The sequence below is a fragment of the Megalobrama amblycephala genome, linkage group LG18, assembly GCF_018812025.1.
Source record: "Megalobrama amblycephala isolate DHTTF-2021 linkage group LG18, ASM1881202v1, whole genome shotgun sequence".
NCBI lineage: Eukaryota > Metazoa > Chordata > Actinopteri > Cypriniformes > Xenocyprididae > Megalobrama > Megalobrama amblycephala.
This window is the reverse complement of record NC_063061.1, coordinates 36,485,700-36,510,130: the sequence shown is the minus strand read 5'-3', so window position 1 is coordinate 36,510,130 and position 24,431 is coordinate 36,485,700. Positions and strand designations below refer to the sequence as shown.

General features: G+C 35.1%; 1 protein-coding gene across 3 annotated transcripts in view; it reads left to right on the top strand.

The window, feature by feature from the left end:
* ntng2b (netrin g2b) overlaps window positions 1-24,431 on the top strand; it is an 86,964-nt gene that overhangs the window by 12,290 nt on the left and 50,243 nt on the right. For all 3 annotated transcript variants that reach the window (XM_048166548.1, XM_048166550.1, XM_048166549.1), the window contains exon 3: window positions 11,069-11,712. In XM_048166548.1, the coding sequence (XP_048022505.1) occupies window positions 11,069-11,712 (644 nt within the window). The remainder of the gene's footprint in view (window positions 1-11,068; window positions 11,713-24,431) is intronic.

The following is a 24,431-nucleotide window of genomic DNA, read 5'->3' as shown; positions in this document are numbered from 1 at the left end:
TTGTTTAGAATAGAATACTAATTTATTACTTTCTGAACATACTGTATACTGCCTACTTTTTAAAAATAGTAAATGAAACAGTATGCAATATCTCATTTCATGAAGTAGCATGCTTCACGTAATCTCACTGTTGCATGTTTAATTCAGTGTCCAGTTTTCAGCTATTTTCTACAATTAAATAATGTACAAAAAGTCATAGTCGAGCACATTGCATTATGCAATACACTATCGCTGAGTCCGAAATCAAATACTTCCCTATAGTATGCAAAAAACAGTACACCAAACAGAGCAGAATTTCCAAATACATAGTATTCAGTAGGTGAAAATGTAGCCGGATGACCTACTACTTCCGCCGAGATTTGCGCATTCAATGGATACTTTACTATCCCATAAAGCCACGGGAGAGTTAAAGGGGCTCTATGTAAGATTTTTACTTTAATAAAGCATAAAAATACCCCGATATTTTTGCAGATATTTAGGAAACATGCTAAGTTCACCTACTTGTTCCTCAGAAAATCAATGCTACAGCCAGATATTCTACTTTGAAAATGTGCGTTCCGTGTCGGAATGTCTGTCTTTGTTTTGGTCTGTGGCAAACCGTGTGCTGCCAGTTTATCCAATAGTATTTCGACATCACAGGTTGCCAGTTGGCGGAAAATGCAGCGTATTGCAGCCATGGAAACCAACAAACAAACTGGGTCAGAGAATCGCAGATTCTACTTGACCTAAAAAGCCTCTGAATCCATCTAAATATCTCTATGAACAACAGCATGTTAAAACAGATAAATCAACTCCTCAGCTTTCATTGTGAATTGCGCTCCCTATTGTTGCTGGCAACCCGCGTCTTTGAACGAGGGGACGGGCCAAACAATATTTTGAATTTGGACTGCAGTACCTATTTTGAACATTGGGTGTCATTCCTACATAGAGCCCCTTTAAGTAATGCAATTTATGCCGTAGGTCACATGACAGTAACAACATGGAATTTCATTCATACTATCATATTCATACTACACTGTAAAATCCAATTAGTTAGACTTACTTTTAAAAAAGCATTCAAACCGACTGCCTTAAAAAAACTAAATGGAATAACAATAGTATGTTGTACTGACAAATGCTTAGTTAGTATAGTTCACTTACACAAGAGTTCTAGTACCTAAAAAGAACTGTAGAGTGTACTTGATCATTTACTTTACATGTACTCTTGACTTAGTATAACTACCATTGTTGTTACCATTGTTGTGTTTTGCATGCTGAATGTTGATGTCTGTGTGTGACTCAAGCATTGTCAATTGCATGACATTGTCACAAATATAGAGGGATTATATCAAATCGATTAAAGGTTTCAAAAGATGTTTGACAAGTGTTAGCAGCAATTTTTTTAAAAGATCATTATTTGACATAGTTATATTATATAAAATTCATATACAAAATGTATACTTCCCTTCCTTTAAAATCAAATAACTGTGATTTCTTGTTGCATAGTTGAATCAATAGGAAGATAATTACAATGTATGAAGTTCCAAGTGCCCGACCAAAGGGAACACTGATCACCATAATGGTGAGTTAAAACAAAAACGTTTAGGAAAATCACTATCAATTTATTAAGGGAACACTGATCACCATAATGGTGAGTTAAAACAATTTTTTAGGAAAATCAGCATCAATTTATGAAGTCAGCTTATGTGATGTTCTCTTAAATTTTTCAGAGGTATTGACAATTGAACATTTAAGACGACTTTGGGAGATCAGTGAATGCAAACAGAGAAAGATAACTGCAGAATTGGAGGAAATTAGTAAAAAGTCTATTAAGAATTGCCCCAACTCAAAAACTTTTTTTTTGCTTGACAAAATGGTACTCAAACCAATTAATTGGTTAATTAATCAATTAATCTTAACTTGGGTTTTCTGAGTTAAAAAAGGTATAGTATGTGAATAGTACAGATTACTATTTTTTCAGTTAAGTACAATAGTACTTAAAGACATTAAGTAAAGTTAACTAAAAGTGTTAGTTAGAATCACTGTTAATTTTTACAGTGTATAGAACGTTTTTAACAGTCGTGAAGTAAGTTCAAATTTAAATGTAGTACCTACTCAGACAGTATGCAATTGCGGACACACCACATGTCACTCATAGAAAAAAAAGGTTCTATAGAACCTTAAAGGTTTCTTTCAGGCGCTTCATATAACCTTTTAGGGGTTCCCATCATGGGACCATTTTATGGATTTAGTTTCAATTTATTTACTTTTGTTTTTTAATTTTAATTAAATTGTATGAATTAAACAGCTCATTACATAATTTATCACTAGAAAAAGTCATTTATTCTTAATATAGAATCTTTTTGACATAAAGGGTTCTTAAAAATTGAGCCAAGAACCCCATTGAACCTTTTTTTCTAAGAGTGTATGCTGTTGTATACTGCATATTTGAGCAAAAGTAGTCATTTGGGTATTCTGTGCACATAGAAAATGTGCTTACTGTGCATAGTAAACATACTACATACTGTAGAAAGAGAGTAGTACAGAAACAAAGGGAAAGATAAAAAGAACTGAGTGAAAACAGCTTGAGATGGACAGAGAAAGACAATAGACAGCTGGCGACTGGTGTACTACTTTAATAGGATGAATCTGTCGCCTCAGCCTGATCTCACTGATGTCAGTGCACAGCCATAAACTTTGACCCAATATATCTTTCTAAAAACTAAACAAGAAAGCAAAGAGAACTTTTTTAAGAGTTCTGGAGATCTAGAAAAAAGAGACATTATTACATGCTTTCATAGAGAACTTGATATAGAAAATATGGAAATGTATTCTATGCAATACATTTTCCATATTCTTTGTTCTAAACTAATGCAGTTTAATGCAATAAGCAACTAAAAGGAAGCAATACAGAGATTTACCCCTTAACCATGGTAAATAAAAATCTATGCAACACACTGCCTCAACTGCAACATGATACAAACACCAATGTTCAATAAATAAATGTATTAAAAATAATCATCATAATAAACATTTAATTCATAGCATAAAACAGCTTTCTCTGGACTGCAGAAATGGTCCAATCACATATTCATCCCTGAATTTCATAATATCTATAACAAAAAAAAAAAAAAAGATTTATTACATGTTAGGTTGTACGAGAATACTAGTACTGTTCATCTTAATACCCACATAACTTGAAGAACTTATAAAGAAAGTTACCAAAGCTTTGACCTCATAGTTTTTCATTTTCGAGAAGACGAATGTGTTTGCAAGCCCTTTCCGACGCTCCAGAACTTTTATTAAAAAACAGCCTTTCTAGGTTTTGCCATCTTGTGGATTTTGTCATGAAATGTAGTTGCAGTGGATTTTCTTTTGGCTAAATTTACACTTAATCACGACACGCACCTGTGCCGAAACACCAGGTGAGGGCCGCTGTTAGCAGTTCTGTTTGCTTCTTCGTTACTTTTATTATTTGATGTGCTCTTTATTTAAATCAGATACCTGTACATATTTCTATACTTCATACAAAACAACACTGCAAAAATAATAGTCCTGCTTCACACTCACATCATCACATCAATAAAGAAATTAAATATAAAAATAATTTTTATATATATATATATATATATATATATATATATATATATATATATATATATATATATATATATTCAGCAACTTCTATGAGTCTGTGAGTCTTTATAAATGATTCATTAAAAGAATCAGCTCAAAAGAATCATTTGTTCATGAAGATAGAAAGACAATACAATGCTTTCAAACAGCACACTCACATTTAACTTGAGTATTTCTTTTTTAATAATTTTAATAATTGTGAAGATTCAGCAGTGCAGGAAACATTACACAAGTTTTAACATTACACACATCACCTTTAAGATTTGTTAGAAATCCTAGTGAGCTGCCTAACTAGACAACATTTTAAGAAATCATAACTGTGCTCTTAGCATACAGGTTGCTCTAAATATTAAGCAAAAAATGATTCTGCCTTCTAAGATACTGTTATGTGATATTTATGCAAGTTTACATCCCGCACCCCTTGCATATTTATTAAACATTTTGTCTAATGTAATAATTTCATTATGCTTTCAGCCATCAATAAGACTGCAGTGCTGTCAGCTCCATTTAACACATTTTATCTCCCCGAAAAGCACAGAAAATACAAAAAAAGTCCATCTGGGGATCTTATGACGTTCCAATTCAGTCAGGATGCTGCCTTAGAAGGAAGCTGCCTATGCTCACTATAGTCATGGAGAACAGACTAGGCTTCGGAACAGACGTACACTTCCGAGTGTATTCCTCAGAGTGTTGTATTCTTAGTGATGTTCTCGTAAACCAAATGGGGCTCACATTGTGTTCTCAGTTTCTTAAAGACCACTATAACTCACTCTCTCACACACACACACTTACAATAAGAAAGTCTAAAGGTATATAAATCCACAGAGACAACAAAGAGAGAGACAGATTAAGCGATTTTACAATACAGATGTTGCACTCTAACTGATTGCGTGCAATGTGTTTGGTGCTAGGTAAACTTCCAGTTTAACGGTGATGTAATGTCCCAGTTGGTTGGTTTAACAGGCTGCTATATGGACGCTGTGACAGGGATCTAGCTCCATGCTGATTGTTGTCGCAGCGACGGGATTCCAGCGCGGATAATTGCTCTAGGAGCTTAGTGATGTGGGCCACCTGCCGGAACAGTTGGCCGTGTATGTGTGTGTGTTTATATGGGGCAGGAGGATGGGATTGTCTGGAAAGCATATACATGCTAGTTTTGCATCTTTGCCACATGCATTATTGGGCCAAGGTCATGGCAAAGACATGGACAAAATTCATTAGTGAGAAAACCTGATCTTCTATTACAATATTAAAGCTGTGTCTCTTAAAAGTGTTTAGACGGCAGAAACATGCATGCATTCATGCACACATGCACATTTGCAAGCATGCAAATATACACGCACACACAAATGCAAATATACATATGCACGAAAGCACATGCATGCATACTGTACAGGCACACTCAAGCAATCAAAAACAACAATACAAGCATGTTAATACATGCACATATACACACAAGCATTGCCAATACATGCAGACAAGCATGCAAAAACCCAAACATGCACATACTGATAAAAAATATACATGCACGCACATGCATGCAAGCACACACTCACACATCATTTACTGTAATTTGCACTCAAACTATCCTTGTTCACATTACTTAAAAAACTTAATTTAACTGAGTTGTTTCTAAAATGAGTATTGTCAGCTTTACTTAATAATGGTTTGTACAGTCAACTTAATATTGAAACGCACAAATTAATGTTGACATAACCAACTGGGTAATGGATCCTTATTTCTCAGCACGCATTAGGAGAGTAAATTTAGGGATTAAAGTGTTATTTTATGTGTTTTTATGTTGTTCAATGATTCATTTTTTGATTGCATAGCAAATAGTCAATTTAATTAGGTAAATTAAGTCAATAAATGTGTTCGCCAAAAAATTAAGTACACTGCACATATAAATATAATGTAATGAATGATTTGTATTTACTCAAAGTCATTTTGTCAGCTCTACTTGAATTTTCTTTGTTCATACAACTAAATTGTTATATGTACAAAGCTGTGTGGAACCACTTGACACTGCTTTTTTATGCAAATCCTACAATTTCATAAAAATAGTACTAATGAAATATGAGCTAATGATATTTTTATACCCTACTCTAAACTAAACGTTCTACGTTTTTACATTTTCATTATTTAGCATGTTAATTAAGCCGTTTCCCTCATGGGAGCCGTTGGCTGATCCTCAGAATGTAGGTGATTTGGAGTTTTACTATCATTCTGGGGACATTTGGTCCCTACAATATAAACAAAAGCTGAGCCACACACACACACAGCAGATACACACATCATGCTGTCAGTCGCACAATACACACCGTAAGCCCGCTAACGCTCCACTAAGTGTGTCAGAGGGTTGGGTTTCAGTGGATTTGGGGGTTGAAGGTTTCTGTGTAACATTCTCTTCCTTAATCCAACTATAGTTTTAGCGTGTCAGGGGTCAGAATGTGTTTGCTTGCTTGAATGTGTGCATGCATGTGTGCAGATGTTGCAGTCAGGTCAGATGATGGTGTCTGATCCTGTCTGTCTCCAGAGGTTTTCGCTCTAATATCATTATCAGAGAAAAGAAGAGGAGAGAGAAGAACAATGGATTGAAGGGGAGATAGAGGGGTGCGTCTTGAGGAAATAGAATTATGTTGAGCAGAAATGAGTGGCAGTAAGAATAGAGGTGTAATGTGATCTTTGGGAAGAGGGTAACATTAAACCCCTTTACTGGAGGGAGCAAATAGAGCCAGACGATCCGTCAGAACGGAATTAGTGTACTGTAGAATGTGTGTCTGAAGGGATTAAGATGTGCAATTTGACCTGTACAAGTTCAGAGGAATAACTATTCACTGAATTTTCCAAACTGCACGAGGTCTGTGACATCAGTTTTGTTGTAGACACTAGCAACTTAATGGGATAATGCAATATACAGTAGCTGCAGAACTATACTCAGTGCCAAGCATTGCACATGACATTTTGGAACTGGTCAAGCAGAAGCTGCTAGACTGTAAATTCCAGACTCATGCGTGTTGCATGAAAAAGGGTAACAACAGTTCTGATTCAATTGGATGCTGCACAACTCCAAACGCACAGGTTTTTACCTGTCCAACAGGAAAGTTGAGGTACCAGGTTGCTAAAATGAGAGCTTTCGAGGAACTAGTCGTCACTGGACTTCCCAAAATTTACATAAAATCTTTGAAAAATATTCAAGAGGATATTAGCAGCAAGTCAATGAGATATCAGATAATAATAATAATAATATAAAAATTAATTTACTACCAGATAAATTGCAAAAAAAAGTTTGGGGTCGTGAGATTTTTGAAAGATGTCTCTTCTGCTCACCAAGGCTGCATTTATTTGATTAAAATACAGTAATATATTACAATTGAAATTTAATCTTTAATATGCTGATTTGGTAATCAAGAAACATTTCTTATTATTATTAATGTTGGAAACAGTTGTGCTGCCTAATATGTTTGATGTATACTAAGCTGAAAAGATTTTTTTTATTTCAGTATTTATTAGAAATATAAATCTTTTGTAACATTATGAATGTTTTTACTGTCACTTTTTATTAATTTGTGTCCTTGCTAAATAAAAATCAGAATTTCTTAAAAAAAAAAAAAAAAAAAAAGAAAACTTGACCTGGAACAGTATGACATAAATAATAAAATATTTATAATTATATGATTATTATAAATTGTGTAATTGTGAATAATATTGTGATTGTAATTTTGATAAATATTACATAATAATAATATTGTATCTATATCTATACAGTATATATATATATATATATATAAAGATATAGATAGCTTAACTATTATTATAATTTATTATGTTTATGTCATATTTGTGTAATCTTTTGCAAAGTTATTATTTATGCAACAGCATTTTGTTATAAATTAATAAACTCTCTAGTTAAGCTATATTGTATATTTCTTACTTGAGAACGAATGGCTGTTGTGTAAAAAGTTGAATAATTATCCAAACGATACATTAATCATCACTTTACCTGTGAATCCTGTTGTTGGTCCTGTTTTTTAGGGACCTTTTAAATGCTACCAATTATCTGCAAACTCAATATGAAAAGGATGAATAACAGTTAAAGTCCCCCTGTAGTCAATAATCTTAAAACTCATCTTTGATGACCAAAATGACATTTAAACAATTTTTCCTGTAAAAAAAAAAAAACAATTTCATGCCTGAAAATAGTTTGAATGTAACTTGTAAAACACCTTGAATGCACAACATTGCTTCGTTTAGAATACATGGATCTATATGCTAATTAGCCCCGCCTCCACTCAGTCTGGCGAGCTCAGAGATCCACTCGGTCAACTTACTGAGGTAAACGCTGCACAGTACTATCACTTTTTACAACATCGGACACATAAACATAATTAATATGATTAGCCTTTTGCATAAGTTTATAGTTTGCATATAGAAAAAGGCATATAGTTTATCATAACATTGTAATATAAATCATATACCCGCTATATTGCTAAATCTACAAGTGATTGGTTACAAGGTAGTTGTAGCGATTTCAAAGCGCGTTTTTGAGACTGTCCTTAGATCACTGCAGTTTTTAAAGACAAAATACTCAGCAATGACTTATGAATTTGCACATTAAAAACACCACATAGACATATAAACAACATTAAAACTTCACCACAGGGGGACTTTGAAAAAAAACATTAGTCAAACTGATTATCGGTCCATCTGCAATTCTAGTTTATACAGACAAACTGTGAGTTCGAGTAAACCTAGATTCAGAGACGCTTTATCATTTTACAGCCCCTCTTTATTCTCTCTCTGTCTTTCTCTTACATACACGCACTTTGTTTTATCTCCCCTTTAATTTATTTTTTATTCTCCGCGTGCCTGACTTCATAAATCAGATGATGTATTTCCCAAGATGCACTGCGCCGTACAAGCTTCTCTTATGAGCGTGTATTTCTCTGTCGAGGTGTGCTTGTGATATATCAACACACAGATCCTGAATACATGCTCAATAGACAGATTCAAAGCCATCATACCTGAACGCAGCTGTCTGAGCAGGCACTATAGTTAGATGATCATCTACTGTGTGATGCTATAAAGAAAGCTGATAGAAATGACCCAGATTTTTAATGATGTGCTTGTGTATGAGTGTGTACAGCAGGAGTTTGTGCTCACAGATCAACACTCCCTGCAGTCTTTGCTTTTAATAAAAGCCCACGAGTTCTTCACTGTAGTTTTACCATGACAAGTGTGTGTGTGAGTTTACAATCTGTCTCACTCACAATATCTACCACTCCCTTTTCTGTGTATCACACACACACACACACACACACACACACTTTTTACCCGTCTCTATCTCTTTGTGTCTATCAATCACTATCATACCTCCTTGATGAACAATCACTGTTTGCCTTTGTCAAAAATAAGTGTGCTTAAATGTACACTTGTAGTTTACTTAAAAACGTGTATATTTTTAAGAATCTGAACTTCTATAATATACATAAAATACAATACTAAAGCACATGTAAGGTACTTGAATATAATTTTAACTGTAGTGTGTTATTGCAATATTGCATCTTCAGAACACAAATTAAGATATTTTTGATGAAATCCGAGAGGTTTATGACTCATCCATGGACAGCAATTTAACCGACACTTTCAAGGCACTATTGCTCAAACACAAATTATTTTAAAAACATAAAAATGTCAAGAGCCCAACTAAAACAAACCCTGACCACCACAATGGTGGCATAATTTATTGACCAATAAAACACCAACATCTAAACCTATGTTAATTCTCAAAAAGAAATTATTTAGACATGTGACAGAAATAAAGTCAATATGGTTAGTAATAAGTAAATCATATCTTGAGAGATTTAATGTCTTTTACCTTCAGTTGATTTCAATTAAATGGTTTTGGCTGAAGTCACTTGTAGTTCTTGTGTTTCTCTTTCCTTCAGTTATTCTGCTTGTTAACAGCAGGTGTTCATCATTAATGTTCAATCATCCCTGAATTAATTGCTTAATTATCTCATTAACTTTAACTCTGCTTCAGTGTTATTTTAACACTATTCAGAGAGGGACCAAATGTTATCTGAGCAGAGTTGATTTAACTCTGTGGATTTTACTGTGAAGGTACTTAAGACATTGTTAAAACATGTTTTGCCCTCCAGGTGGGTGTTCCTATAAGGCAGTGGTTCCCAAACTGGGGTACGTGAGGTGACAAAAGGGGGTAATTGCATATTTCTCTATTGAATATTTTTTATTTAAAACATTATTTATTTTATAAAGTTATTCACAAAGGTTAAAATTTGCACTGGAAAATCAATTTAGGGGCAAATATTGTCCCTTAAAGGTAAAGGTGTGACTGCAGTCGAAGTGGAAGAGAGGGGGTATGCAGAAGGATGGTAATGCCTTCAGGGGGTACTCCACACTAAAAAGTTTGGGAACCACTGCTATAAGGGTATGACGTCACATGCAAATTAACTGCATTTGATATACATTTAACTATAATACATATTAATTTAATTGCAATTAGCATGCAATTAAGTGTACTCTGCGTTATTATGCAATTGACATATCAGTAAGATTTCAGTACAATAAACATTCAGATTTGAGTTTTTCTAAGAAAATGTTTGTTTGTTTATTTATCCATGTCTTTTTAGATAACTGGTATCAATCTCAGACAAAATAATTTGCCAGGTCTATGGAAACCCTACTTGTTCCACATTATTAAGCAAGTCACAGTTCTCATGCAATATGGAGAGGAAGAAAAATCTTTCTGAACATGAAAAGCACGAATTGGTGCAATGTTGTGCAAAAGGCATGAAAACAACTAATATTTTGTGAAAACTGAATGGAGATTATCAAATTATCATAAGATCTGTGAGTGATTAGAGCACAGCAGAACATAGCTGCCCTTTTAATACAATTAATTTTTTTGACAGGAACTTTCATTAAAAAGCCTTTATCTGACCGAGTTCTGCTGTGCCCTAATTCACTCACAAATCTTATGATAATTTAATAATCTCCATTCAGTTTCACAAAATATTAGTTGTTTTCATGACTTTTGCACAACATTGGACCATTTCATGCTTTTCATCTTCAGAAAGATCTTTCTTCCTCTCCATATTGCATGAGAACTGTGACTTGCTTAATAATGTGGAACAACCTCTAAGTAGGGTTTCCATAGACCTGGCAAATTATTTTGTCTGAGATTGATACCAGTTATCTAAAAAGACATGGATAAATAAACAAACATACATTTTCTTAGAAAAACTAAAATCTTAATGTTTATTCTACTGAAATCTTACTGATATGTCACTTGCATAATAATTTGGAAAGCGGTGTATGAACATATTACATTCATTTTGCACCTAAGTATGTCTTTCAAAGTTGATTATTTCCATTAAAAGCCTGCTAAAGTGTACTGACTGTTTCTGTGTCTCTCACTCTCGGTCTGCAGGAGAATCCATACCTCTGCAGTGATGAATGTGACGCGTCTAACCCTGACCTAGCTCACCCGCCGCAGCTGATGCAGGATCGAGAGCGCAGCGGCCTGATCACCTACTGGCAGACGGTCACATGGCGGCGGTATCCACAGCCTCTACAGGCCAACATCACCCTGTCCTGGAACAAGACCCTCGAACTCACGGACGACATTCAAATCACCTTCGAGTACGGCCGACCCACTATCATGGTGCTGGAGAAGTCAATGAATTTCGGCCGCACGTGGCAGCCCTACCAGTACTACGCCGACGACTGCATGGACACGTTCAACATGCCGCCGAGACGCGTGCGCGACCTGAACGCGGCCAACGCCACGCGCGTCATCTGCACGGAGCAGTACTCCCGCTGGGTCGGCTCGAAGAACGAGAAGGTGGTGCGGTTCGATGTGCGCTCGCGCTTCGCCATCTTCGCCGGCCCGAGGCTGCTGAACATGGAGGGCCTGTACACGCGGATGGAGAGCATGAAGGGTTTACGAGATTTCTTCACGTTCACCAATCTCAGGCTTCGTCTCCTCAAGCCCGCTCTCGGAGGAACCTACGTCCAGAGAGACAACCTGCTCAAATACTTCTACGCCATTTCTAACGTGGAGGTGCTAGCCAGGTAAGAACACACAAACTACAGCAGCAAACTACCAGTGTTATATATGGAGGCCCAAACCTTGACTCTTTGTGTCATTTGCGTGTTATTGAAGAGTCACAATTTTCTCCACGATTACAAAATAAACACAGGCATTAGATTAGAAACCTAGAAGTACATACTTCAATTACATACTTCACCTTTACATGAACATGTTACATTATTTGAAAAAGTAACCCAGTTTTTCTATACCTATTACATATCTAATGTATATAAAAATATATATTAAACAACCTGGACAATTCCGAACCATCACGGTACGGACGCCACGCTTCGTTTCATGCAGTCAGACGACGAATACAGTCAGTCACAGGTGACTCACACTCCAATCCAGAAGGGGGCGCACACGGTAATGCAACACTGTTTGCTACAACAGAAAAAAGTGCAGAAGAAGAAATGATTTATGCATAGATATGTTTACATGTAACCTCTTAACCAGTGTTTCAACCACAGAAAGGCATCACAGCTTGAGAATAACATCTCACATAGCATTACATTTACCTCATGCAAGTCATTTAGTGTCCACAGCGTGTGAACTCTAGAGGAGCATTTCTCTAAATATATGCACTATATTAGCTTATATATTCATTATATTTACTTTACCTGTTACTAATATCTTAATTAGTTAAATATGGTTAAATAAATTTGCCATGAAAAAAAAAAATATAATTAGATTTAGAATTTAATGCAAAACCTGCCTTATGTGCAATTTACATGGTTTTCTTTTTTGTTGTTGTTGTTTTGTTTTTTTTTTTGAAAAAGTGTTGATTATTATATCTAAAAAAAATAAATAGCAACTGAATTTAATAGTTTGGACTCTGTTGTTAATTGTAACCTTTAATATTATAGTAATGTGCAAGAAATGGCTCCCAATATATAGATAGGTTTTTTTTATATATCCTAAAGAAAATAATAATAATTGAATTTATTTAAAGATAGAGACACAATTTGTTCAATAAACCACTGTTTAATAAAAAAGAAGAAAAAGGAACTGTGATTTAAATACTGCGGCACATACCGAACCGTCATGTTTGTGTACCATTACACCTCTTATATATACTGTATACATTTTTTATTAAATAATTATATAATTATTATTCGAAATATCTTGATGCATCCCACTATCCCCAACAACTTTGCACAGAAATAATTGCTGTTTGTTCACTTACTCGGTATTAGATGATGGCTAATCTACCCCATGCTATCATTGTCAGTAAAGCGACTCTACTGAGTCAGGCCAATTATTATCCATAAACCATTTGGAGCAACTCATCTAATCAGATTGTGCTGTGTATAATTATAGAGGCAAACAGATGCTTGTTATCATAATGCACGTTATCATTACCAATAACTATTATAACTATCAGGAGGCGCGCAAATGATCTGCAATAATGCTCGAGTCATTACTTGTACAGATATTGACTGTCATAATGGAATAAATGAGACACTGGAGTCTATCACAGCTCTGGTCTATAACTGCAGTGACTGACAGCCTGTTAACAATAACCTTTTCTTTCCTAACCAATCATGACATGACAGCTACTGCGTTAAAGGAATAGTTCACCTCGAAAACATAAAATTCTGTCATCGTTTACTCAAAATAATTGCTTGTCTGCACAAAGATTTTTCAATAAATATATATACATATATTCATGAAATATTCGCCCACCACAACAGAGGTCATTATCTGAAGTTTTAAGGGCTGGAAAATGTTAATGCAAAACTAAATTATGATTGATTGCAAAAAGTCTCAACTAATTATAAGTGGACTTCAGGCCATAAAATGCTACAACAAAACTGTAGAAATACATCCCTTACGTCTGACGTATAAGATATGAAACTTCATCACAGACAGACAATAGTGAACATAATGACTGTAGAAAGTGAGCTGAAGAAAGGAGTGAAGCTTGAACGAGAACATGTGTCAGAGATCACAGAGGCACAGAGAGATGCCTATGGGCAGCCCAGATGGAAACCGCACGCTTTTTCGGTTTCCTGCACTGATGTTGGGGTAAAATCTGTGGATTGGGTTTAATTATGGTAAAAATGTATAAATCAGAACTGAGAGTACTGGCGCTTTCCGTTAATAGGGCACAACAGGGTGTCCTGTTACGCTTATAAAGCATGATTAGAGGCTCAATTCACACATCAAATCGAATTTTTGTTGTATTTGATATGTTTGTTAATTGCAACATAAATGTAACATACTGTAGGATGACAAATGACTCATTTTAAACACATATGTCTGTATCCCCTTGTCAGTGCAGATTGTGGCCTGTCCAACCATAATCATAATTTACATATTCTGTTGAACTGGTGTTCAGTTGACCGTTTTTAACCAATTTTAATTACCACAAAACACAACACTGACATAATGTGGACCCTTTCGTGACAGAAAAACAAATAATCTCATTTAATTTTTCTTTATTTTTATACAAACTGTTGACTGATTTAATCAGTCTTAGGCATTCAACCCTGTTACCCAAGTTTTTGTAAAAAAAAAAAAAAAAAAAGTTTAAAATAATAATAAAATGTATATGATTATATATTATAAGAATATTAATATAAATAATATTACATAATAATAATAGATATTATTATTAACCCTGTTACATGTATAAATAAATAAATAAGCTGAAAATGTATTCATATATTAGCCAAAATATTTCATAAATGAACATGTCAGAAGATGTAAAACTTTGTGCATGATTATTATTACATGTAAAATATGTTTATCATTAATTACCAGCAGAAAACAATACTCATACAGAATAATATGACCATTTTCTGAAACTTAAGCATCTCCTGTCAGTTATGATGTTGTTTTAAAGGAAAACTATCATAATTGTAACCTGTTCATTGTAGGTGCCAACATTAATCTCATTAGTAACTGAAAACATAAAATATTTAACATGAAAGCGTCCATGTGGGCCGTCTATATACGTCATTTTTATTATATTACAATCTCGGTATATATGATGAGTACATGAATACTGAGAGAACGTGTTTATTGTAAGATTTATGGATTGTCATTTACGCTCTGAGAGAGGATTTAGACATCTGTATTAAGATACACTTCAGTGCACTTTTACTCATATTATCAAGCGTGACCACGCACATACACACACTCATCGTCTGCTATGACGTACAGTACCTGTTTCTGTATGGACGGCTGCTGAGGTTGCAGTGCGCTGTGATTAATTTGACATACAGTTGCATTTAAAGACACACACATACAGCTGAATTTATAAAGTTTAATCCTGACATGTGCAGTTCTCGTGACAGTTATGATGACATGTATGTGTGTCATTTCCTGTAGTATTTAGTCATAAATAGCAGTGTTTAAACACACCGATATGCACACACACACACCCTTGGTAACACAATCTGATGATCAATAAGTTATTCTTAGGCTGAGACGGGGTAAGATACAGCTGATGGCTCTCGATCGATCACAACAAGTGTGTGTGAGTGTGTGTTGTGTTTCCTGAAGCAGACCACAGTGAATGTGTGTATAAGAGTGAGTGTATTTTGTGCTAGAGAGTAGATGTTATACACTGAAAAAAAAAATTGGTGTAGGAACAATTTTCTCTCAGAAATTGCTAGTAAATTTTACAAACAATTACGAAGAAACGGCAAGTAACACACTGTTGGAGCCAGGCTTTTCACACTTACTTGAGTGTAGGAGCCAGATTTGGATTTTTTTCCTCAGGGTTTTCCTGGTTTTCCATTTTGGTCTCATGCTGATTAAAGGAATAATTTACCCAGAAATTCAAATTCTGTCATCATTTACTCACCCTCATTTCGTTCCAAACCTGTATGATTTTTCCTTTCTTCTGAATGTTTGAAAAATATCCTGGTCTTTTCCACATACAGTATATAATGGAAGTGAATGAGGACAAATGTCAAAAATAAACTTCTGAAGGTATACAGTTACTTTATGTGAAGAGTTGAAACAGACTGAAATTGTTATTCACTGACGTCCTCCTACACTGAAAGCATTTAAAACAAATTTCACTCAGAAATTGCTAGTAAATTTCACAAATAATTACAAGCAACATATTCAACACACAATGATTGAACATTTTTTGGTCCCAAGACTTCCACAGAATATATATCTACCTTATTCCTACACCCCATGACACTTTGTGTGAATTATAACTTTGTTTAAGCTGTAAAAGACTCGCTCTATGAACGCAATGATAATTTTTTTTAAACTGGGCACATTGAGATGACATTATTCTACTCACCCTTCAACCATCAAACATTAAAAAGGCATTTAAAAGTGTAAAAGCATCAACAGGGTACTTTCAACAGTCCATGAATAACCCCAAAAGCACGATTCTTTCCACAGCAATAACGGACGGGTTAAATATCACTGTATATATATACAGTGGGTACAGAAAGTATTCAGACGCCCTTAAATTTTTCACTCTTTGTTATATTGCAGCCATTTGCTAAAATCATTTAAGTTCATTTTTTTTCCTCATTAATGTACACACAGCACCCCATATTGACAGAAAAACACAGAATTGTTGACATTTTTGCAGATTTATTAAAAAAGAAAAACTGAAATATCACATGGTCCTAAGTATTCAGACCCTTTGCTGTGACACTCATATATTTAACTCAGGTGCTGTCCGTTTCTTCTGATCATCCTTGAGATGGTTCTACACCTTCATTTGAGTCCAGCTGTGTTTGATTATACTGATTGGACTTGATTAGGAAAGCCACACACCTGTCTATATAAGACCTTATAGCTCACAGTGCATGTCAGAGCAAGTGAGAATCATGAGGTCAAAGGAACTGCCTGAAGAGCTCAGAGACAGAATTGTGGCAAGGCACAGATCTGGCCAAGGTTTCAAAAACATTTCTGCTGCACTTAAGGTTCCTAAGAGCACAGTGGCCTCCATAATCCTTAAATGGAAGACGTTTGGGATGACCAGAACCCTTCCTAGAGCTGGCCATCCGGCCAAACTGAGCTATCAGGGGAGAAGAGCCTTGGTGAGAGAGGTAAAGAAGAACCCAAAGATCACTGTGGCTGAGCTCCAGAGATGCAGTCGAGAGATGGGAGAAAGTTGTAGAAAGTCAACCATCACTGCAGCCCTCCACCAGTCGGGGCTTTATGGCAGAGTGGCCCGACGGAAGCCTCTCCTCAGTGCAAGACACATGAAAGCCCGCATGGAGTTTGCCAAGATGGTGAGAAATAAGATTCTCTGGTCTGATGAGACCAAGATAGAACTGTTTGGCCTTAATTCTAAGCGGTATGTGTGGAGAAAACCAGGCACTGCTCATCACCTGTCCAATACAGTCCCAACAGTGAAGCATGGTGGTGGCAGCATCATGCTGTGGGGGTGTTTTTCAGCTGCAGGGACAGGACGACTGGTTGCAATCGAGGGAATGATGAATGCGGCCAAGTACAGGGATATCCTGGATGAAAACCTTCTCCAGAGTGCTCAGGACCTCAGACTGGGCCGAAGGTTTACCTTCCAACAAGACAATGACCCTAAGCACACAGCTAAAATAATGAAGGAGTGGCTTCACAACAACTCTGTGACTGTTCTTGAATGGCCCAGCCAGAGCCCTGACTTAAACCCAATTGAGCATCTCTGGAGAGACCTAAAAATGGCTGTCCACCAACGTTTACCTTCCAACCGGACAGAACTGGAGAGGATCTGCAAGGAGGAATGGCAGAGGATCCCCAAATCCAGGTGTGAAAAACTTGTTGCATCTTTCCCAAAAAGACTCATGGCTGTATTAGATCAAAAGGGTGCTTCTACTAAATACTGAGCAAAGGGTCTGAATACTTAGGACCATGTGATATTTCAGTTTTTCTTTTTTAATAAATCTGCAAAAATGTCAACAATTCTGTGTTTTTCTGTCAATATGGGGTGCTGTGTGTACATTAATGAGGAAAAAAATGAACTTAAATGATTTTAGCAAATGGCTGCAATATAACAAAGAGTAAAAAATTTAAGGGGGTATGAATACTTTCCGTATTATGTAACATATGTTGCCTTAATCAAAAATGTTCATTCACTTCAGTATTGTGTGATACTATTTCAAAGTGATTTCCATCATTTTGACAGATAATAAATTGTATTTACCTGTGAAAAACAAACCTGGAAAGAGACATGAGGATTTGAGGAGAAAAACAAGAGATTTTTCGTGCATTTCAGTGAATTATTAATGGGATATATATCAGAATTTAAGAAGAACAGACCACAAATGTGCAGTATATGTTGTCCTTTTTCATACTATTACAGCGGAACGCAAAGGGAAGAATGCAGCGACTGAAAAGAGCTCTTGCCATAGATATTCTTGTTATAACATGTTACGTTAAAATACCAAGCGATATGTTATTCTCATGATGTCTGAAAATAAAACATGAAGGAAAATTAACAGTTCATTCAGTTAAACGGACATAAGCTTTATTTGTAGGGCAACCTTATTATTTGAAATGATTAATTTCAGTCTTTTTGAATGGAAGTTTCCCAAACCGGAAGTGCCTCCCATAATTCAAAACACAACTCGTCAGGAATAAGGTGGATACATTTTTAATATTTACACAACTTCTATTATTGATTGCTATGAGGATGTGAAGAGAGTTTCAACCAGTATAGCAAAAAGTGTTTATGAAAAACATCACCTACCCTAGCTTTAACTGTGTTTTTTGGGTTTTTGTGGTCATTTTGGAGCCTCAGCCCCCAATCATTTTATGAGAAAATAAGCAGTCAGGATTTTTTTAAAAAACAGGTTTTGTTTTACCGAAGAAATTCAAGCTGGTTTTGAACAACATGAGGGAGAATAAATGATGACAGAGTTTCCGTTGGGTGAGTTTTTGCTTTAAATTCAGAGTTTGTGTGTTTGACACCACAATTAAAGCTCTAGAGTAACAGACTGGATGAGATATGATCTCACACAGACAGAAATCCAGTAGGGATGCATGTGAATACAAAGATTTGTATTTGGCATTTGCGTTTTGATCTAGACATTTTAAGAGATTTTTAATCCCTTTTTTAATAATCTCAGACATCCTTTTTTGCTTCCTGAAACACATATTTATTAACATCTGGAAGAATGACCCTTTCATGACCATACAGTGTTATTATCGTTTACTAAAACTATATATAACAAAATAAAAGTTACAAGGTTTGTTAGATGGCTGCTTATCAAATAAATACAGATAAATGCACTTGAAATATTGATTTGAGTTTAAAAGATTTTATTATGCAAGATTAAAGAGTGGATGAAACAATAGAGATATGAAACTACCACAGCTGTGTAGGAAATCAGTTCAATTATACCGTTTAGCGTAAATTAACATTAACATTTGGCAGCAGAATGCTATGATTGGCCAATCAGAATTCCGTATTCCAGAGCTTTGTGTAATAAAAATCACAATAGCAAAAAAAAAATTACAACAATAACATATTTTTTTTAACGTAATTTTTCTACAGAGAACTGTCAGAAATTTGTGAATATCTGTAATGAGGAGGAGAGCAGAGGATTTAGATGAAGCTGCAGTGACCTTCAAACGCTTGTGATGGAATATAAGAGTGCAAATATTATCTTAAAGTGACATATCTTACACTTTTCCCTGAAATATTGTCTTACACAGCATTTTTGTCCCCTGAAGTCTACTTACTGTATGTCACTCAAAGTTTCTAGCACCAGAATCACATTTTAGTTTGTCATGATTTCCCTTTTACCCTTAGAATTAAACAGGCTATTTTGCTGCTGTACCTTTAAGACGTCTAACCTCTGCGTTACCAGTGTAGTTGACACAGTTAATCATCACAGTGAGTAAATTCAGAATGTAAATGTGAGATATTAATATGTTAATGGAGGTGGTCATATTGGGATGCCATAATTATGAAAATTTCAGAATGGGTTTAGCTTTAATAAATCATCTGGATGGACTATAGATGGAGTTTTTCACATAGCATGTCATATAGTGCATCAAACTTTTATTAAACAAAAATCAGAAATACTACATTTAAAATGCTAGTGATGCACCAAAACTAATCATGTTTTCTTGATTTTCCGTGAGTACCATGATTTAGCATGTCTCAGAGAAAACACTATTTTGTCAAGTGGCTAACAGCAGAATCAGATGCAGCTTTATTTAACAGTAATACAGCATTTTTTTCCAACATGTTCTCCAACCAATACGCCTATATAGGTCGGCTGTCACTTCCCTGAAATACGACCCATAGGAGCGTTTACTAAAGTTGTGCCCCTATCGACAACAGGACACTTTCATTTTAATTCAATGTTGCATTTTAATGCACTTTCATTTGAATGCATTTTAATGATTATCCGCGTCATATTTCGGGTTTCGTGTAGCTCAATTGGCAGAGCATTGCAATATCAATATGCAATCATGTGATTATGCGATCGTGGGTTCGATCCCAGGGAACGCATGTGCTCATAAACTGTATATGCACTATAAATCACTTAAGGGTAGGTTTAGAGAAGGGGTGGGTGTAGTCGTTAATAAAAACAATGCTAAATGGAAATAGGAGAAATGGTGTAAAAAGTCCACACATTGCATTTAAATGGACGGTCATACGTCATTTCATGACGACAGTGTCATTATTTTTACGCCAGCTAGAGGGCGCATGACTTTAAAATGTAAATACAGGTCGTAATAAGGTGCTTGAAAAATGACCTATAGGGTCGTTTTTTTGGAGTACAGTCTGATTTTTTTCTGTCATACAAAATGATTTCAAATTAATTGCATGCCATTTAGCAACACAAGCTCTCCAGTGTTTATTAATATGATATTCTAATAATGATTTAGCTTACTGCAGTGTGCAACAAGTGTCTCATAGCAGCCACCGAGTGAATGCACAGAGTAATATTATAATATCATTATATCTAATATAATAAACAGCGATGTGTTACCCAGAGGTCACGTTAGACTTTCACACTTTCACAATAGTAAAAATTTCGTCATAATCAGTTATTACCCGTCATTTTAATTTTTAGATATTAATGATAATAAGATGTTTAATAGTTTATTTTTTCGTCCACATTTTCATTTTTTTTTCACGAGCTATGGGCCTAGGCTATGCATTTATTTATATTATGAAAAGAAAGTTGAACAAAGACCGTACGTCACATTTCAGTTTTCATCTTGAACACTTGTTGAGGATCGTGAGTGAACACGATCATCCCTTCCTCTTTACTATTTTACAGAACGAAATAAACATGAATGAACATCAGAAAATGTGTTGCAACATACAGTAGCTTACCGAAATCTGCATCACGTCTCAATCAGTGTTAGAAACAATTTCACGTAACATTATACCTCAGAAAAGCCATTCGTTGACCATAAACTTGATAGTGAGCAAGAAAAATAACAAAACAAACTGGATTAGTAACTAAATGATGTAATTATAAGTAGGGTTGCAAAGGGCCAGAAAGTTTCCGGTAAATTTCCGGAAACTTTCCACGGGAACTTAACAGGAATTTACGGGAATTTATGGCAATTAATTGGAAATTTTGGGAAATTTATATAAATGTATAATATTTACATAAAAAGTATCATATAAAAACAAATATAAACATTTTCTTTGGTCATACCATAAAATAACAGTTATTTATTTTTCGCATTCAATTAATTCTAATTTAGAAAATATGTAAAATAAATATATTTTTATTGCAACAATTGTTATGTGTTATTTATTTCAGTGTCACATGATCATTCTAATATGCTGATTTGATACTTAGTTATTATCATTGTTGAAAACAGTTGTGCTGCTGAATATTTTTTGTAACTTGTAATACTATTTTCAGGATTCATTGATGAATAAAAAGTTAAAAAGATTAGAATTTATTCAAAATAGAAATCTTTTCTAACAATATCACTTTAATATCACATTTATTTAACAATTTCACACATCCTTGCTGAATAAAAATATTAATTTCTTTGAAAAAACAAAGAAAAAAAAATTACTGACCCCAAATTTTGAACGGTAGTGTATATTGTTACAAAAGATTTCTATTTTAAATAAATGATGTTCTTTAAATTTTTATGCACAACTGTTTCCAACATTGATAACGGAGTATCAAATTAGCATATTAGAATGATTTCTGAAGTATCAAGACTGGAAAAATGATGCTGAAAATTCAGCCTTGCATCACAGAAATAAATTATATTTTTATGTATATCAAAATAGAAAGCCGTTATTTTAAAAATTGTAGTAATGTTTCACAATATTACTGCTTTTTTCTGTATTTTTGATCAAATGTGCATGTTATGGACTGGGGGAGTGCACAGTTCATGCAGGGTGTGTGTCCTCAATATCCCTGCAGTAAGTGTGCTGTGTGAGTGTCAGGGTAAAAATTCAACTAAAATTGCATTAAATATGGTTGTTTTAACCAAAATTATACTGCAAGATGTTCTTTTCAACTACATTGAAGTACCCTGTCATAGGCTAACCTGTAATTTTGCAAATTCCCTGTTTATTCCCATTAATTCCCGTTAATTCCCATATATTCCCGTTAATTCCCATGAAAAGTTTCCAGCTTTGAAAATTGCCGGAATTTTGCAACCCTAATTATAAGTATTATAATATATAATAAAATGGACAAACTGTGTGCGTGTAATCAAACGCATGATTTTCATTTTACTCTGGAGACTGAACTCGCGCTCTGCAGACACACTGGAGCGCACTCACCACCTGCTGGACAGGGGTGGGAATTACAGTTACAAGTTACATCAGCCTCAGTGTAATCTGTCAAAATGACAGACGGCCTTCAGATTTTTCCGTCATTGCAAAAAAAATTCCATCAGTGACGGAAAATATTCGGTTAACACGACCTCTGGTGTTACCCCACATACGCTTGACCAGGAGAAGCATAAGCGGCGACTGCGGCATAATAAAAGCTCAGCTGCTCTAGAGACGTGTGTCGCACTCGTCTCTCATTAGCAATCGCTCCAGCTCCTCGTTCAGCTCCACAACACTTCATACTACAGTAACGTTAATAATCGCATCCATGAACATGAGTTGATCTCGGCGTCATCAAGCGACACCTTTGTTTTGAATAGGTGACCTCTAGTGGTGAAAAATTACATATTGTGACTTTAATCTAATTGAGAATTTCATACTCTCAAAAGGGAAACATCTGGACACATTAAGTTAGATTTCAGGGGAAATGTGTTTAATTAATAATTCCTAATTTTTTACCTGGATTTTGGAGTGAAGTTGACCTGGACATGCTGAAATGTGTCATGGTTGTTTGCCGCAGTCTTTGTAAAACTCTGTAAAGTCGTGATGTTTGAGTTTCCTTTACAACTCTATCAATCCCTGTCTATTGGAATCCGCAGTGGATCCTGAGAGAATTCTTAATACAGCCTCTCCAGGGGTCGACCACACACAGTTAACACAATCTCAACACGCTCCCTCTTCTCATGCCCTTCGGGGGGAGGAGGACACAGAGCTATAGTTATAACTCAGAGAGACAGACATCCTGGCTTTTCACAAAGTCACACCGCGTTACGCCTGTAGCAGCTTCAGTGTGTGTGTGTGTGTGTGTGTGTGAGATCTCTCATGTACTGACACCAGTCAGCCCTCCAGAGCTTTGAGAGTGCAGATTATTCATTGGCGACCTGTAGCTGTCACACTCCGCTCTTATATACATTGTAGTTGCGACTGCATCAAGTGTTGGGCCTTGAAATATTTAGCAGAACTTCTGCATTGTAAACTATAATTCAACTGGATCTTGAACTTTTTTGTCAGTTCACTTGAATCTCCATTTCAATCCTTTCACAAACTTTTCATTATTTACTGATGCACTGAAAAATATTCAGCCGAAAATGCATTTTCAGTTTTGGCTGAAACCGTTTTGGAGGGCTGAAATCATTGAGAGAAACGGTGATGTTTACTTAGCGCTTCTCCGATGCCGTGTTTTGACTGTGTCAGTGTCTGTTTCGTAAGATGTCAGCTATGTGGACGCTAGGGCTGGGCTATCGATTTCTCGTTTTTAAGTGATCTTTGTTTCGATGAACTGATCTTTCAGTCACTGCTGTATTCAGTTGACGTGTGAACAAAGCTTTACTAGCATTATAATCACAGTAATCTTTGTGCTTTATTACTTTTGAAATGAAACAAAGGTCTCAGATTTCATAATCTGTCTATAATGAAATTCAAACAATAGACGTCATTTTGACGCACTTTAAATGTGACGTCAGATCGATGAAGCCGTATCGTTACATTTACCTCAGGAAAGCCATAAACTCATTAGCCAAATAGAAAAATGATCAAAAGAGGAGCATTTTGATAAATAAATGCAGTGTATTACATATTCATTATAATTCTGCTTAACCTGTTGTGTTCTTTATTTAATGTATGTTTGAATAAATCTGCCTTGGAGACAATTTTATATTAAAACAAATTCATATATCATTAAAACGTTTTTCTCTGGATTTAATCTGGATTTCACAAGTCAACAAAATCTATCACTGTTCTAGTGTTTTTTTGTATATTTTAATCCAAGAATCTTACATATTGTGCCTTTAATAGATTTTTATTACTGCAGTAGAATTAATTCAAATTAAAATAGTATAATTAAAATATAATACAGTAATAGGAAATAATTAAATAAAATTATATAAAATATTCCAAATTAGTATATAATAGTAAAACATTATATATACAGTACAGTCCAAAAGT